Source organism: Meriones unguiculatus, chromosome 1, assembly GCF_030254825.1.
Source record: "Meriones unguiculatus strain TT.TT164.6M chromosome 1, Bangor_MerUng_6.1, whole genome shotgun sequence".
NCBI lineage: Eukaryota > Metazoa > Chordata > Mammalia > Rodentia > Muridae > Meriones > Meriones unguiculatus.
This window is the reverse complement of record NC_083349.1, coordinates 23,978,010-23,995,483: the sequence shown is the minus strand read 5'-3', so window position 1 is coordinate 23,995,483 and position 17,474 is coordinate 23,978,010. Positions and strand designations below refer to the sequence as shown.

The following is a 17,474-nucleotide window of genomic DNA, read 5'->3' as shown; positions in this document are numbered from 1 at the left end:
GCAGGTCCTATCCCCTGGCCCCGGGCCTTTCCCCATGCTCGGGTGTCTCCATCACCCTAGAAAACTCCCCAAACAGCTTGTTGTCTCGTTGTGACAGACTGTGAAATAGAAATAGGGGTCTATCTCGCGCGCGCAGTGCTTGAAGGGGGGACAGACTCAGGTGCAAGGGGCAGTCTTTAGGATGGCCTGCACCCACCACCTAGACTCGACCTTACAGATGAGGAAACAGACAAGACCCACGGCTGTCCCAAGATCACACAGCAAGCTAACCGCAGAGCTGAAATGCGAACCCGCTGTCTAGGCCAGTAGTGACCCCAGCATCCCCCGCGATTCCGCAATCTTTGACTCTAGCACAATCTCTGGTTCTGACCCAAGCTCCCTCGCCCCCTATCTGGCCCCACCCACCTCCCCCATATTTAGTACGAATCCGATCTGGGGCTGTCCGGGCCCTACTTAACCCAGCTGAGCGGTCAAGCGCTTGCCCAGCGGAGCGGAGCACAGCCAAGAGCCTAAGCAAGATGATGATGGTCATGCAGCCCGAGGGTCTGGGGGCCGGGGAGGGGCCCTTCTCGGGCGGCGGGGGCGGCGAGTACATGGAACAGGAGGAGGACTGGGACCGTGACTTGCTGTTGGACCCGGCCTGGGAGAAACAGCAGCGGAAAGTGAGTGCTCACCCATTTCCCAAAGGCAAAACTGAGGCTGAGAGGCCAGGTAGTTCTTCCTCGGTATGTGGGTAGTTCAAGGGCAGGGCCTCCTCCCTGTTATCTAGATTGCTACTCCCCAACCTGGGCTCTGCCCGCCAGCTATCTGCTGTCCTCAAGGACTAGAAGAAAGGCTGGGAGTCCTTATGAAGGATTTAGGTTGTCAAGGAGTTCCTGGAGTCCCCAGTGACACCCCCTCCCCCAATTCCTTTGAGCCCACTGCCCCACTTCTGCATGTGAAAGTAGATTCTGGACAAGGTCCAGGAGACCAACTTGTTCTTGGGTGGGAGGTGAGGGGTTCCCAGGAAATTATGTTCCTCTGTGGTTAGCTTGCTGTGTGATCTTGGGACAGGGGTAAATAGTTTTCTCATCTATAAAGTGGAGTCCAGGTGGTGGCTGCAGGTCATCCTAAAGGCTGCACACCCATCCTCCTCTCCAATGCCATCCTGAGGAGAACATGCCAGGCAGTGGATTTGGGGAAACAGGGAAGAAGAACTATCTCACACTCTTTCCCTGTATTTTGCTCAGGATAGTGTCCATAGTCCCTCTACAGGCTTGACAAGCGAGGAAACTGAGGCCCAGGAAAGGGCAGAGAGAGGCAGCCTATTATATACTGTGAGGAAAAATAAAGAAGAATGCCCCATGTGGGGCTCTTTGTCCCTTGCCCCTACCCACTCTTTCCCAAGATACCCCTCCCTGTCTTAGAAGCCCTGAGTCTGCTAAAAGGCCAGAAGGTCGGGAGGAGAGGAGTTCCGGGTCCCCTTACCAGTAACTTAATCCAGGGGCCCAGATGGAGACTTGTGCTGAGGCAGCGCCTTTGGGGGAGCTCAAGAGGGCCATGTGGGCAGCTGTTGCCCAGGCCCAGCCTTGTAGGGCACTCTCCCCTCCCTCCCCGAAACTATTTTCACTCCTAGCTCCCTGGTGGAGGGAGCAGGCCACCTGGGTTCCCCAAAAAGAAAATGATTCCATCCAAATTGAGAAAAGTTTGAAGATCTGCAGGCCAGGCATAGGGAGGGCACTATGACGCCACTGTGCTTGCCTTTTGCCTGCTGTGCGTGATTCCAGGAAAATAGTAGAATTTGCAGGAACCGAGAACCCCAGAATTTAGAACCAGAGCATTTCCTCTGTGTTAGAAGGCAGGAGTTCACTGCAGGGGTGAGGAGCCTGAGCTGACTGGGCTGAGGTGTCTGGGATGATCCACCCTACAGCTACCCCTCCCCCCCCACTCCCCTGCACCTGTCTCCAAGCATGGCTGTGGTCCCTGAGTTCGGCAATCCCCGGGTGATGTCATCCCTGCCCCTGGCTCCAGCTGCCATTTGCTCCTTGTCTCCTCCCCCCCCCCCCCCGCCTTCCCCCCTTCCCCCAGCCAGCCAGCCTTCTCCAAGATCCAAGTTTGTCCCTACCATGACATCTGCCGGTCTCTTTCTTGCCTTTGCCACTTAAAATATCAGAACGGTCCTTTCACTCCAATTTATAGCCACCATGTCCATCAACAACCCATGTCACCCGTTAATCCACCAACAGAACAGGCTCTGCCCTATAGATGGACATGTGAGTTATTTCTTCCCCATTCCGCATTGCTTATCACATCCTTTTGGTCAGGTGCTGCTCTGCCCCGTCCATCGTTGTTCCTGCATTCTTTTTCAATGGGTGATTCTTGCTCACCAGTGACTCCAATACCAGGGTTTCCAGCTTTGGAGCTCTCCTTTTCTCTCCTGATACCTGAGTCCCCTTCAGCTGATCATATTAAAAAATAATTGGTTCACAGAATTTTTTTTTTGGGCCATTTTTTAAGGTCTCATGTAGCCCACACTGGTCTTGAATTTCCATGTAACCAAGGATGACCTTGAACTTCTGATCCTCAGCCTCCTCTTTTTAAATGTTTTATGGGTTTATTCATTTTATTTTATGTGTGTTTTGCTTGCATAAGTGTACATGCATTATGTCCATGCTTGATGCCTGAGATCAGAATTGAGGATCAGATTCCCTAGACCTGGAGTGGTAATGAGCCAACCAAATGGATGCCTGGAATCGAACCCAGGTCTTCTGCAAAAGCAACAAATTCTCTTAGTCACTGAATGATCTTTCCAGCCCTTCCTCCACTTTCTAAATTGGGATTTGCAGGCATGCACTATTGTATCAGGTTTTAAGTGATGGTAGGAGTCAAACCCAGGGCTTCCTGTGTGCTAGGCAACCACTCTACCAAGTAAGCTACAGCCCAGATATTCCACAAATATATATATATATATATTTTTTTAAATTTTTCTTTAAAGATTGGTTTGAATTTATGTGTGTGTACATGGAAGTCAATGGAGACCACAAGAGGACGTCAGATCTCTGGAGTTGGAGTTACAGTCAGTTAAAAGCCTCCTGACATGGGTGCTGGGAATCCAATCTGGGTTCTTTGGAAGAACAGCCAGTAGTCTTAACCACAAGGCCATAGGAATATCTGGAATCAAAATGAAACAAAATACAACCCCTGCCTCCTCATACCTACTCCCATCTCTTACTATGCCTTGTATCCATTTCCACCTCCTCGTTTTCCCCTGCTCTGCAACCAGAGTGAGTTTTTAAATGTATAGATCTGAGCTACATTTGGGAGACAAATGCAGGCAGATTTCTGTCAGTTGGCCTGTTCCACATAGTGAGTTCCAGAATAGCCAGGGCTGCATAAAGAGGCCTGTCCCAAAGATAATTAAGTTCTGATGCCTCCCTCTTGCCTGAAGCTTTGCCAACTCTCTGTAGCTCTCAGGATCAAGTTCAAACTCCCCGGCTTAGCAGCCAGGATCATGCATGACCTGGCCCCTGCCACCCCTCCGGTCTGTCTCTCACCACTGATACCCCAACACCCCCAGCTTCGTTCCAGCAGTACCACGGTGCCATCCCACAAACAGAACAACTGTTCCTTCTTACACATTTCCCCTCGTGTCTGCCCCTGCCTGGCATGCCCTTGTCTGCCCTTCCCCGGCCCGTACATCACAGCTCTTCCATCACAGCTCTGATCCAACGTGAACCTCTATCAAGAAGCCCCCACCTAGTTTAGACAGTCTCCCTCCACCCCACATTCCTCTGCATGTTCCTGCCAGTAAGCCTCAGGGACAGCAGTTTCTGATTGGCTACGAACGCCGAACTCCTACAGGGCAGGGCTATATCTTTCTCCCCCTCTTCCCTGCCTCCCCCCCCCCAGGCTTTCCCTGTGTAGCTCAGGCTGTCCTGGACTCACTTTGTAGACCAGGCTGGTCTTGAACTGCCTCCCTAAGTACTAGGATCACAGGCGTGCACCACTGTGCCCGGCTTCAGGGCTACATCTTATTAAAACTCATATTTGGGACTGGGACTGGGACTGTAGCTTAGTTAATAATTAGGTCCTGGCTTAACTTAGCATGAACAAAGCGCCAGCGTGGGCCCCCAGCATCGGATAAACTAGGTATGGTGGTACATGTCTGTAATCCTAGCACTCAGGAGGCAGAGGCAGGAGGATCAGAAGTTCATTGTCACCACTGGTTTACATAGTAAGTTAAAAAATACACGAAACCCTGGAATACTTGGTCTCAAAAACCAACCAACCAAACAAACAAAAACCATCACTCCCCCCCATTACTAAGCTGCCTAGCCCCCTGCCATTTGTAGGCCTAGGGCATCCAGACACCAGTGGCAGAAGCAGCTGTAGAAAATATGAATGCAATCTTTTATTCTGGGTCCCACTTATACAGCCCCTGTGACAGAGGCTCACCGTGGTCCCTTAGCAATGAGAACTGTCCAGTGGTTACAGAATCCTCTTATACTCCAGCTCCCAGCACACCTGGAAATCTGGCTGAGGAGAGAATTCCAGTTGGCTTCCAGGGCCACCTCTCGGGAGCATCTGCTTTGTGGTGGGAAGAATGGGCTGAATTCCTGGATCTTGCTGGGTCAGAGCAAGAATGACCAGAGACTTTTCAGAATCTGATTCCCCTTACTCGAACAATCATGAGAAACAAACCACAGAGAGGTCAAGGGCTGCTTCTAGATCACGGAGAGGGATGGCAGCTGGGATTGGAACCAGGCTGTGGACTCCTTCAGGGATCCAGAGCTAGCGGTAACACTCAGGGTTTGAAGACACAGCCGTATCTCCATCCTCTTAGGTGGAAGCTGAGGCTGGTTGTAGGGGTCATGTGGATGGCAGGCACCAAGAGGCCACTTCTAGGGGACCTAGTGGGGATAATCAGGTATTTAATGAATCATTCCAGAACAGCAGTAGACTGCTGGTCATCTGTGCTTTTAAGTCCAGGGTCCCCTGGTAACTGATTCCCACCCTCATCTAGATGTGCTTCTCTTGGGGATCTCTCAGCTTAGAGACCATATCTCTGAGCTGTGTGGACCCTCAGGGAACTCCACTCTGTCGTGTATCAACGTTTTCTAATCCCTTCTCCAGTGAAGCGCTGGCCGCAGGTACCTACAGAGGCCCCAGCACCATTTCGCTTTTCTCGGGAGAACTAAAATTTTGAGAAGGAAAGGAGCTGGAGAAGGAGACATAGCAAGCCAGGGGCTGAGCCAGGGTTTATATTCAGGGTCTTGGGTCCTAAGACTTATCCCAAAGGAGGAGCTACGTCTGTGTGCCCCAGTCTCAGCTTTCCCCATGCCTAGATCCAGTCCTGTAGTCCAATCCCTGTCTTCTGTCCCCAGACCTTCACGGCTTGGTGCAACTCGCATCTGCGCAAGGCCGGCACTCAGATCGAGAACATTGAAGAGGACTTCCGCAACGGCCTGAAGCTCATGCTGCTCCTGGAGGTCATCTCTGGTGAGGGTGCACATCTGTGGTCAGGGAAGTCTGGAGACCTGTGGGAATGGTGGCAGCACAGTGCTGGAAAGGACTTGTATTGAGGAAGGGAGAGACTGAGAACAGCATTTTTTAATTATATTTTATTTTATTTTATTTTATTATTTTATTTTATTTATTTTATTTTATTTTATTTTATTTTATTTTATTTTATTTTATTTTATTTTATTTTATTTTATGTGCTGAGAATCAAATTCAGGGCTCCAGTCAGGCTAGACAGATACTCTACTACTGAGGTACATCCCAGGCCCCTGCTCATGAACTTTGACCCTTACTCTCTCCTTTTATATTCAGGAGAGAGGCTGCCCAGGCCAGACAAAGGCAAGATGCGCTTCCACAAAATCGCCAATGTCAATAAGGCCCTGGACTTCATTGCCAGCAAAGGAGTTAAGCTCGTTTCCATCGGTGCTGAAGGTGAGAAGGAAGCAGGAGGGGCCCGGGCAAGGACTCAGGAGGTTTCTCCTATGAGAACCAGTGAAGACAATTATTCCTGTCTGTCAGACGACTGTTGGGCACTTCTTAGGTGTTTACCTATTAGCTTACCAGGCTCGGGTGGGACACAAGGGCTAGGAGGCTGAGCCCAAGGACTGAGAGTTGAGGCCTGGATGTCCAACCCTGACCCCTGTTCCTGGGCAGAAATTGTTGATGGGAACCTGAAGATGACCCTGGGCATGATCTGGACCATCATCCTCCGCTTTGCCATCCAGGACATCTCTGTAGAAGGTGAGCAGAGGAGGAGACAGGTGGAGAGGGCCAGCTCAGACCCTTTCCCAGCTAATGCTTCTGCCCCTTTGCCACCCAGAGACCTCGGCCAAAGAAGGCTTGCTTCTCTGGTGCCAGCGGAAGACGGCACCATACCGCAACGTCAACGTCCAGAACTTCCATACCAGGTCTGTTTGATGGCTTCAAGGGGTCACAGTGGGCAGCCCTGGTCTGTGCTGGTCTAGGCTGGCCCCATCCCAAACCTCAGCGACTTGAGGGGTTCCAGTTCAGTTCTTAGAACAGCCTCTGAGATGAGGACTCAGGATACATTGAAGTGAACAGGACAGAACAAGGGTAGAGGGTTGAGAACACTCCTGAGGCAAGGACCACTTGTGACATTCCTGGAAGTGTGTTTCAGCTGGAGAAGACCTGGAGACACCCCCCTCCCCCCAAAAAAACACACACATCTGGAAATTGGTCTGGTCTGAGCCCTAGGAGTGAGAAGGGACCACAATGAGCTGGGACAAGATGGTCTGCCAATGAGGGGAGAAGGAATTTGTACTTGATTATACTTCACAGAGAAGGCTGCCCCCTTAGAGCGCTTCTAGGCCGAGGGTGGGATGTGGCCTCAGCCTGAACCTAGGCCTGACAATTCCTTCTTTCTGTCCAGCTGGAAGGACGGCCTGGCCCTCTGTGCTCTCATCCACCGCCACCGGCCAGACCTCATTGATTATGCCAAGCTGCGCAAGGTGGGCCTCTATAACTTTCAGACCCAACTCTGCAGTTTCTGTCCTCAGCTGACCTTTCCGCATTCATACCTATATAGGATGACCCAATCGGAAACCTGAACACCGCCTTTGAGGTGGCAGAGAAATACCTGGACATCCCCAAGATGCTGGATGCAGAAGGTGAGATCAACGGATAAAACAGTATTAAGTACACACTTGACCCAGTCCTGTCTCCACACAGTTTGCTCCTCTTCCTCCTCCAGTGATATTCTGTCTTGTACTCTATCCCTACCCTTCTTCCCTTTCGAAGTCTTGTGTGTGTGTGTGTGTGTGTGTGTGTGTGTGTGTGTGTGTGTGTTTTGAGACAGAGCCTCATGTAGTCCAGGTAGCTTCAAACTCACTATGTACCTAAGGCTAGCCTTGAATTCCTGATTCTCCGGCCTCCACCACTCAAGTGCTAGAATCATAGGCATGTGGTACTACTCCTAGCTCCTTTCACAATGTTTCAAACCATCATTCCTCTTCTCCATGAGCTGTACAGTTCATCCCTCTGTCCTCCCTCTCCTGGCTTTCCTCTATGGAATGGTTCTGGCCTCTGCCTCCTATCCCAGCCGTCTGAATATCCGGGATAATATTGGTTCCTAAGACTGGAAGCTGCTCTGGGGCAAATTCTGCCTGAGTCTCTGGGCACAAGCAATGTTCAGTCAACGAAGAAGCAAATCTTTTCTGAGCATCTGCACCAGGCAAATAGTCTGCTGCTGTGGACAATCTGAATCAGTCCCTTATCCTATACCCGGGATCAAAACAAAAACATGTTCACATCCACAGCATTTCCCCCTTTCTGTTTAAAAACAAAACAAAACAAAAAAAAGGCTTTTCTTTTAATGGGAATGAGACCTGCTGTTGCTTTTTAAAAAGGAGATGATTAAGGAACCAAACCCTTTTTGGACCACTAGTTTCTTTTAAAACCTGATAGCTCTGAGCTGCCCTTGTCTGGAGCAGCTTGTACTTTTTGCTGTTGAGCCTCGGGCTGGGACTCCAAAGCTGTTTTCTAAGGGCAAGAAGTTACCTTGTATGCCTCTCTTGGACATGTATCTATCAGTGTCTACAGACTCCGGTTCTTGCCTAAAACCCAGTGCTACCAGAAACAGCTCCTTCAACGTCCCTGGCATACTGCATTTCTCAGAGCTAACACACCAGCCATTTTGATCTCTGAGGCTTTTAGCACAATTTCTTTTCAAGTGACCGAATTTACTACAATTGAAGCACCAAGCATTTTGATATCTAAGGCTTTTGGTGGCTACTGGGAGAGTTGATGGTGGTAATCTCTTATGCCAAGGCTGCTCCTCTGGCAGCTCAGTTTGCTTAAGATTAACATTTTCTCTCAAAACACACTGTTTCTCTTTAACTTTTTCACCATGTACGGCTTTCTGCTCCTCTCTGTCCCTAGCCTCACGGAGGGGTGGTGGGAACTTGCAGTTTTGGGAAACTCCCTGTTTCAGTTACCAGGTCTGAACCCTTTTTTCCCCCTCCCTTTTCCAGTGGCGGCGCTATTTGCTGCCATCTCTACCTGCAAACTCTCTAGTTGCACAGCCAATTCTGCAATCCTTTCAAAAGCGAGAGAATTGAGTGACACTTTTGATTTTCTTATTTCGTCCATTTTTTTTTGTTTGTTTCTCATTTCCCTCCATATTCACTTGAAATGCTCCCAATTGTTCACCAATTCTCCCAACCTTCTTTAAAACGGAATGCAGGAAGAAGACAGCCAAGCCAAACCAGAGGGTCCCTTCTGGGAGTAAAGTGGGAGAGAAACCAGGGGAAGCAGCTGCACTCAACCTTTTCCTCGTATCCTGAAACAGTACATTCATTTCTCTGCACCTTGCTGTTTCCTCTGCATTAGCCATTATTCTAAGCGCTTGTCACTTGTTATGCCCTTTTAAAAACTATCTTGGTTTTTTTTATGTCTCTTTCTCCCTTATCCACCCTAATCTCCAACACCCCAACACTGGGTAGGACAGAAAGGAAGTTAGCAGGAACAGGGGGCACAGTTCTCTTAGCTGCTTTCTGCTGGTTAGGGTCATTGGGTTCCTTGTGAAAAGTCCAATCTTTGTTTCAGGATATCTCCGACTTCTCTTCAAACTGCATCAGCAATCATGAGCAGCAGGGAGGAAGCACCAGCAGCCTTCTTTCGTAGAGCTCCTTTCTCTCTCTGGGCCCTGGCATTTATTCCCTCTCCGAGTCCTCAGATTTAAACTATTTGCAGCTGGCAAAGGGCCCCTCTCAGGGCCTGCACCAGGCAGATAGTTCGCTGCTGTGGACAATCTGAATCAGTCCCATATCCCATATGGGACTGGGACGTTGACACCCACAACAGCATGGTGCCCTGGATGTCTGTGTACCGACGGGCACTGCTTCCGGCCCCCGAGGACATCATAAGACTTAGAGAAAGGGCAGAGAGACCAAGTTACACACTGGCTGAGGACCACCAGGCAGTGTGCACAGGTCCCTGAGGGCCTCACTACCTGCTCATGAATGGTTTCGCACCAGGTCCTGGGGTGGTCATGGAGGGCTTCCCGAGAGAGAGAAAAACACTGGGCTTGGAATAGCTGGCAGTCAGTGACTCAATGTCTTCACTTCTGTCACCTTGAGGATATTCTTCACACGGAGGGGAGAGCCTTGAGTTCATTCCCCACACTGGCGTTGGTCAATGTTCATGTTAGAAGAGAAGAGCTGAGGACGTAGCTAAGTGGTAGAGCACTCGCCTAAGATGAGAAAAACAAAACAAAACAAAACAAAACCCATCTTGCTGTCCTTCCCCAGACATTGTGAACACCCCAAAACCAGATGAGAAGGCCATCATGACCTATGTTTCCTGCTTCTACCATGCATTTGCTGGGGCTGAGCAGGTAAAGGACGGCCTCCTTGCTGCTTCCCCGAGGGCACTGCTGCCTACGTAGGGCCCAAGGGCCCAGCCTTGGCGTTAGCCCAATGTTCGGAGGTGCCGAGGCACATAAGTGAGAGGGAGGGCAACTGTTTCAGCTGTAAACAGTGGGTCTTCGGGAGCTCAGGGGCGGAAGCCTCTGTCCTGAAAGCTCCCTCCGCCCTTAAAGATGTGATCATCCCTCCTTCCCAAACTGTACATGGGCCAATATTTTAAGGGCTATACACAGGGAGGAAGGCTGGGGTGTCTGGAGTAGCTTGTCCTAAGGCCTCTTGCTGTCTCCGCTACAGGCAGAGACCGCTGCCAACAGGATCTGCAAGGTCTTAGCTGTGAACCAGGAAAATGAGAAGCTGATGGAGGAGTATGAGAAACTGGCCAGTGAGGTGAGGCTCGGGCCAGAGAGCCTCCTTGCCTGTCCCCTTGCCTGTCCCACTGTCCTCCTTGCCTGTCCCCGCTGACCCTCCGAACCTCTCTAACCTCTGATGTGAGTCTGTAGAGCCTCCTTCCAGCTTCCTTCTGTCCCTGCCTCCCTCCCCATCATCTCTTTCCTTTCTCTCAACCAAAACTCCTGGTCATTCCTGATCCACCTTCTGTTCATTCATTCACTGCTCCCTTCCTTCCCATGTATGTAGGCAGCCACATGGCCTTTCTCTCCATACTAACCTATTTTGACCCTTGGACCCAGTCCGGGAACTGGGATGTGGCTCAGTGGTAGGGTGCTTGTCTAGACTATGGGAAGCTCTAGATTCAATCCCCAAGACCCTCCCCCTGAACACACACTTAAGTATCCTATTCCTCTGACCAGCGCTCCACAGTTTTTGAAAGTCCCCTCCATGTATCTGAGGCCTGGCCCTCTGGCCATAGTCTATGTGTGGAGAGGAGATGGGTGAAGTGTGCAGGTCAGCTCAGAACTCTCTGCCTTGCTCTGGTCCTGACAGCTGCTGGAGTGGATCCGCCGCACTGTCCCATGGCTTGAGAACCGCGTGGGCGAACCCAGCATGAGCGCCATGCAGCGCAAGCTGGAGGACTTCCGAGACTATCGGCGCCTGCACAAGCCTCCCCGCGTTCAGGAGAAGTGCCAGCTGGAGATCAACTTCAACACGCTGCAGACCAAGCTGCGCCTGAGCCACCGACCTGCCTTCATGCCCTCGGAGGGCAAGCTGGTCTCGGTGAGCTAGGCTGGGCATGAGGGGGCTCCAGCTTTGCCCATAGGCCCCGGGCGACCCTGGGTTCTTGATTCCCCATCTGCCTACCGGGTGAATCATGATGGAGGCCACCTTTGTTTTCCACACAGGACATAGCCAATGCGTGGCGGGGACTGGAGCAGGTGGAGAAAGGCTACGAGGACTGGCTGCTCTCGGAGATCAGGCGTTTGCAGCGACTTCAGCACCTGGCTGAGAAGTTCCAGCAGAAGGCTTCCCTGCATGAAGCTTGGACCCGGGGTAGGTACATCTCACGAGGCTGGACTCTTTCTTTCTGGGACAAAATGCACAGGACAGAGGCAGATTTTCTGCAGGGAAGAGGAGACCGAGTTTCCTTCCCTTCCCCCCACCTGAGAAATTGCCTCAATATATACTGCTAGCTTGCCTGGAATTCATTCTGTAGACCAGGCAGAGATTTGCCTGCCTCTGCCTCCTGAGTGCTGGGATTAAAGACACAGGCTACCAAACTTGGCTAGAGACCAGATTTTTCATTCTATTCTGACTTGCTGCATCGCAGTCTAGGCTCATGTTTTGTTGTTATTGTTTGTTTTTTGTTTTTCGAGATAGGGTTTCTCTGTGTGGCTCTGGCTGGCCTGGAACTCTGTAGACCAGGCTGGCCTTGAACTCACAGAGATCTACCTGCCTCTGCCTCCTGAGTGCTGGAATTAAAGGCATGCACCACCACTGCTGGCTATTATCTATAAACTTAACCTCCCTCCTCTCAGGCTCTGGCCCTCTCTACTCCTCTCTGATTAATTTGTTACTTAGCTTTTATACATGAAACAGGTGTCCAAAGATAAGTCTGTTCCTAATCTTAAAATCACCGTCATATTCCAAGTATATTGATGTAGAATATTGCATGAGTCAACTATATCACTCTCTACACGTGGTCTGCCAGAGATTTCAGCCCTACAAAATAAGGAGTTCTTTGGGCTGAAGAGATGGCTCAGTGGCTAAGAGCAATGACTGCTCTTGCAGAGGACCTGGGTTCGATTCCCAGCACCCACGTGGTGGCTCACAGGTGTCTGTAACTCCAGTTCCAGGGCATCCAACATACTCTTCCGGCCTCCCTGTGCACCAGGCATGTGCATGTTGCACATATATATGTGAAGACAAAACACACATAGACATAAAAATTAATGTTAAAAAAAGAATGGCCCTGTTCTGTTAAAAAGAAATAAGCAAGCACTAATGATGGATCTTGATGTAGTGAATAACAATAGTTTCAACATTTTTATAAGAATTCCTGAAGTTGCCAGCTCTGGTGGCACGCTCGTTCAATCCTGGCACTGGGAGGCAGAGGCAGGCAAATCTTTGAGTTTGAGGCCAGCCTGGTCTACATAGTGAGCTCCAGGACAGCCAGGGCTATGTAGAGAGACCATGTGTCAAAACAAACAGGAAAAAAAAATTCTTGAAATTTACAGCTCAGGGGACCCTGGGGCAATCTCTGAATCTTTACCTATCACCTCCTGAAAAATGCAGGGGCCTCTAATGAAGTATCTCCACCACTGTTGTGATCATGCTCTTTATTTGTAAATTAAAGCAACTTTTACTCAGCAAACACTTCCACAAGAAAAAGTTTTACATCTATTATTCACTTATACAGCAATTATTCATGGAGGGTCTGCCACCCGCCAAGTATCAGGCACTGTGCAGTGGTGAGCAAATGAAGCCAGGTCAAAAGACTGAGGGGTTCACAGAGGAATGGAGACCTTTGAAAGCGGGGCCGTGTTGGTACACGCCCTTAATCCCAGCACTCGAGAGGCAGAGGCCATCGGATCTCTGAGTTTGAGGTCAGCCTGGTCAATACAGCAAGTTCCAGTACAGCCAGGAACTACATAGAGAAACCCCGTCTCAAAACAACAACAAAAGCAAAAGCAAAACCAACCAAACAAACAAACAAAAGGGGAGGGGGTGAGAGTTCAATATTCAGAAGTTCCTTGAAGCAAAGGTCATCATCCTAGATGTGCTGGGTCACCGGCATGTGAACCCAAAGGTCAGGATGGCCTCTCAGGGTATGCTTGGGAAGCCTCACACTCCAGCCTTGGTGGCCTCTGGGTCACAGGGCCCCGTTTTCTTTCCGAGCAGGCAAAGAGGAGATGCTGAACCAACACGACTATGAGTCAGCTTCGCTACAGGAGGTGCGTGCGCTCTTGCGGCGCCATGAGGCCTTTGAGAGCGACCTGGCTGCTCACCAAGACCGGGTGGAACACATCGCTGCCCTGGCCCAGGAACTCAAGTAGGCGTGGCCGGAGACCCCGCCCTGCTCCCCACTGCACCCCGCCCTCCTCCTCTGTCAGACCCTTGGTAACTAAGAGGTGGCATCCTGTTTTCCTCTCACCTGTTTTCCTCTTACTTGCTTATGCCCTTCCTGAGACATCATCCACAGCCGCCGACTCGCTTTGCTGCCTATACATTTATCCAGGGGCACTCATGTGTCCCACCACCCGGGGAGACCTGTCCTCCACAACCTGGAAACCCCCTTCACCTCAGGATATTAGCCTACCGTGGGAGTCAGCCTTGGCCTCACCAACTACCAGTTCCCTTGCTCCCACAAGCCTGCTTCTGAAACCCCAGGCTCCGCGTCTGGAATCTCCAGGAACGTTGGAGCTGAGGATTAGGACTAGGTGGCGGTCTCCCTGCAGGGACACACTGAGACCCTTGGAAGAATAAGCCCCTCTGCCCCGCACGTGCTCTGGCTGCCTAACACTGTCATTGCTGCGCCCTCACCCTGCCTCGGGTTCCTTCAGGGTCTGCCTCTACTCATTCCCCTTTTGCCCCATCAGCGAGCTGGACTACCATGAGGCAGCCTCGGTGAACAGCCGCTGCCAGGCCATCTGCGACCAGTGGGATAACTTGGGAACACTGACCCAGAAGAGGAGGGACGCGCTAGAGGTGGGCAGGTGGGCCAGGGGACCGGGAGCAAAGCGATGAGGCCAGAAAGCCGGGAAGGATCTGACCCGTGGTCTCCTGGCCCCTAGAGGATGGAGAAGCTCCTGGAAACCATTGACCAGCTGCAGCTGGAGTTTGCTCGGCGGGCAGCACCCTTCAACAACTGGCTGGATGGAGCTATTGAGGACCTGCAGGACGTTTGGCTAGTGCACTCTGTAGAGGAGACCCAGGTGAGTGAGGACACTGTGGGAAGAGTTTGGGAGGCACTAGGTGTGATGAGAGGAAGTGAGAGGTCTTACATCCTGTCAGGAAAACCTTTGGGTTCTTGGGTAATAGAAATAGGAAGCAGGAAAAACCCAGTTCTGGAGTGCGGTGCTGGCAGGCAAGAGGCCTAGGTTCTTGGCCCAGTCCTGCACCAACTGCTAGATGAGCTAGCTCCTCCCTGCTCCGCACCCCGTTGCCTGCGGTAAAATGGCTGTGCTGGCCGATTCTTCCTGTTTCCCCCAGAGCCTGCTAACGGCACATGAACAGTTCAAGGCAACATTGCCTGAGGCTGATAGAGAGCGAGGTGCCATCCTGGGCATCCAAGGAGAGATCCAGAAGATCTGCCAAACATACGGACTGCGGCCAAAGTCCGCTAACCCCTACATCACGCTTAGCTCACAGGACATCAACAATAAGTGGGACACGGTGAGTGCCGATAGCAGCCCTGCATGCTGCCCCAAGATGTGGGGAGTAAAGCCCACCTCCATCCACCTGGAGTCTGCCGCAGATTCCATGCGGCACTGGATAGCCTCCGACATCATTCCCCTACCAGGACTGACAGACATAGACATGTGCATACCATCTCCGAGCCCACCCATACGTCACTGGCCCCATTTTACAGATGAGGTACCTGGAGCCTATAAATACGAAGCCATTTGCCCTAGAGTTTATCCGCATGTCCCATTCTGGCTCATGAGAAGAACTGAAGTCTGAGGGTCCGTTTCAGAATCGTCTCCGGGCCCCCACACTTGGCCACACATAGTACAACCACTCTCCTCCCCAGGTCCGAAAGCTGGTACCCAGCCGTGACCAGACACTGCAGGAGGAACTGGCCCGGCAGCAGGTGAATGAGAGGCTCCGACGACAGTTTGCAGCCCAGGCCAATGCCATAGGACCCTGGATCCAGGGGAAGGTGGAGGTAAGGGCTCAGAGAGCTAGGACGAGGACTGGATGGGGTTGGCCCACGGAATGCTGAGAGTCCTTATCTTGCCTGGGTGCCTTTGCAGGAGGTGGGGCGGCTGGCAGCTGGGCTGGCTGGCTCTCTGGAGGAGCAGATGGCAGGTCTGAGGCAGCAGGAGCAGAACATCATCAACTACAAGAGCAACATCGACCGGCTGGAGGGTGACCACCAGCTGCTGCAGGAGAGCCTGGTCTTTGATAACAAGCACACAGTCTACAGCATGGAGGTGGGACCCCGCCCTTCGGAGGAAGGGAAGGGAAGTGTGGCAGGATCGCAGCTGGGTGGGGCCTGTCTGTCCCAGGAGGGTCACCAATCCAGCTTGGCAAGCATTTCCAATGTCCTTATGGCTATTTGGTTATCCGGCAATGGAAAGTAACTTGTCCAGGCTAGGTGTGGAGATGCACACCTGTTACGCCATCACTTGAGAGGGAGAGGCATTAAGATCAGGACATTCTCAGCTACATAGCAAGTTCAAGATCAGCTTGGGCTTTATGAGGGAAGGAAGGAAGGAAAGAAAGAAGCGAGGGAGGGAGGGAAAGATGGAGGGAGGAAGGAAGGGAAGTGACCTGTTCAGAATCACAAAGCATTCCAAAGCCAGATCCCAGGATTGGCCATGGCTGCTGGATCAATAGTTAATGCATAATAAGCCATCAAACTTTAAGATAGAAAGAGCTGCTTTGCTTACGGTCGCTCAGAACCTTGAGGTGGGTACAGAGGCCCAATAAGGAAGAGGATTTGCTCAAAGCCACACAGTGGATTAAACTAACTAGACAGCCAGGTGTGATGATGCATATCTTTAATCCCAGCACTTAGAGGCGGGTGGATCTTTGTGAGTTCGAGGCCAGCTTGGCCTAGAGAGCGAGTTCCAGGAAAGGCAGGGCTACACAGAGAAACCCTGTCTCAAACAAAACAACAACAAAAAACAAACAAAAACAACAAAAAAGGAGTAAAGCTGGAGTAAGGACCAAGACCTGCCTACCCACTGACTGCTGTGTCTCCCTTCCTAGCACATTCGTGTAGGCTGGGAGCAGCTGCTCACCTCCATTGCCCGCACCATCAACGAGGTAGAGAACCAGGTACTGACCCGAGATGCCAAGGGCCTGAGCCAGGAGCAGCTCAACGAATTCCGGGCATCCTTCAACCACTTTGACAGGGTCAGCAGGGGCCAAGTCCTATGGGTTAAGACATGGGGGCTGGTGGGATTTGGAAACCAAGCCTGACATCCATTTGTCTCAATAGAAGCGGAATGGGATGATGGAGCCAGATGACTTCCGAGCTTGCCTCATCTCCATGGGTTATGACCTGGTGAGTCCCAAGGCCACTTCCAGAATTATCATCAGCTTCCCTCCTTGTTCACACAAATCATCTTCTCTGCTTATCACACCCACACAAAGGCTAAGATACTGAGAGGTCTATGCAACCTCAAGGTCCTAGCTTAGACCTTTTTTCCCTCTAAGAAGCAATGCTAAATTGTAAAACATTGCAACTATGAAGCAAGAGGGGCAAAAGGCAGACTTCCTTCTGCCTGCCATGAGGGGTTCCCTACAGCCAAGCTGACTAATGTCCTGAGAATAGGGTACCTTGTCACTGGGGTTACATAAGCTATGTACAAAAATCCCCAGGACAGGACATGAGGCGCCCTCTTGGCTTCAGCACGTGTGGACACAGTTCCTGACCTCTATCTCTGCAGGGGGAAGTGGAGTTTGCTCGCATCATGACCATGGTGGACCCCAACGCAGCCGGGGTTGTGACCTTCCAAGCCTTTATTGACTTCATGACCCGAGAGACCGCCGAGACGGACACAGCTGAACAAGTTGTAGCCTCCTTCAAAATCCTGGCAGGGGACAAGGTGAGTCTCCCTCGGCGGGGGGTCTGGCGGGCTAGGGCGTCGCCCAAGACCTGCGGGCCCTGAACGTCTTCTCTCTTCCAGAACTACATTACCCCAGAGGAGCTGCGGCGAGAGCTCCCCGCTGAGCAGGCTGAGTACTGCATCCGCCGGATGGCACCCTACAAAGGATCTGGGGCTCCACCTGGAGCCCTGGACTACGTGGCCTTCTCCAGTGCCCTCTATGGAGAGAGTGACCTCTGACATTCTCGGAGGTGAAGGAGAGAGGGCACTTCCTGTGGCAGATTCCACTGTCCCTCAGAGCAAGGGCTTCAAGATCATCCAGCACCATGTTTCTGAATAAAGATCAGGCTGTGGGCCTCTTCCATCTCTTTCTGATTCCTAAAGGAAAACTGAGTCCTGGAGCTCCTGGGCAGGACCA

At 51.4% G+C, this 17,474-nt stretch overlaps 1 protein-coding gene across 2 annotated transcripts; it reads left to right on the top strand.

Annotated features, from left to right (window-relative positions):
• The first annotated feature begins 2 nt into the window (after positions 1-2).
• Positions 3-17,426, top strand: Actn3 (actinin alpha 3). 2 transcript variants are annotated; one of them, XM_060384152.1, is made up of 21 exons: positions 3-662; positions 5,364-5,478; positions 5,812-5,931; positions 6,154-6,240; positions 6,320-6,407; positions 6,890-6,968; positions 7,046-7,127; positions 9,768-9,853; positions 10,179-10,271; positions 10,827-11,057; positions 11,183-11,334; positions 13,156-13,329; positions 13,877-13,985; positions 14,072-14,212; positions 14,490-14,672; positions 15,031-15,165; positions 15,254-15,433; positions 16,215-16,361; positions 16,447-16,512; positions 16,898-17,056; positions 17,138-17,407. In XM_060384152.1, exons 1-21 carry the CDS (start codon positions 519-521, stop codon positions 17,294-17,296), a joined length of 2,730 nt encoding a protein of 909 aa, XP_060240135.1. In that variant the 5' UTR covers positions 3-518; the 3' UTR covers positions 17,297-17,407. The 2 variants fall into 2 exon arrangements, with proteins under 2 accessions (XP_060240135.1, XP_021505943.1); XM_021650268.2 differs by having other exon boundaries at positions 4-662; positions 11,183-11,330; positions 13,179-13,329; positions 17,138-17,426.
• The last annotated feature ends 48 nt before the right edge of the window (positions 17,427-17,474 follow it).

Bases quoted from the DNA above. Each gene is read 5' to 3' on its own strand.
- Actn3 (XM_060384152.1), top strand. From the start codon at position 519: ATGATGATGGTCATGCAGCCCGAGGGTCTGGGGGCCGGGGAGGGGCCC. The intron at 6,241-6,319 runs GTGAGCAGAGGA...TTTGCCACCCAG, and splicing joins CCAGGACATCTCTGTAGAAG to AGACCTCGGCCAAAGAAGGC. The intron at 16,362-16,446 runs GTCAGCAGGGGC...TTGTCTCAATAG, and splicing joins CCTTCAACCACTTTGACAGG to AAGCGGAATGGGATGATGGA.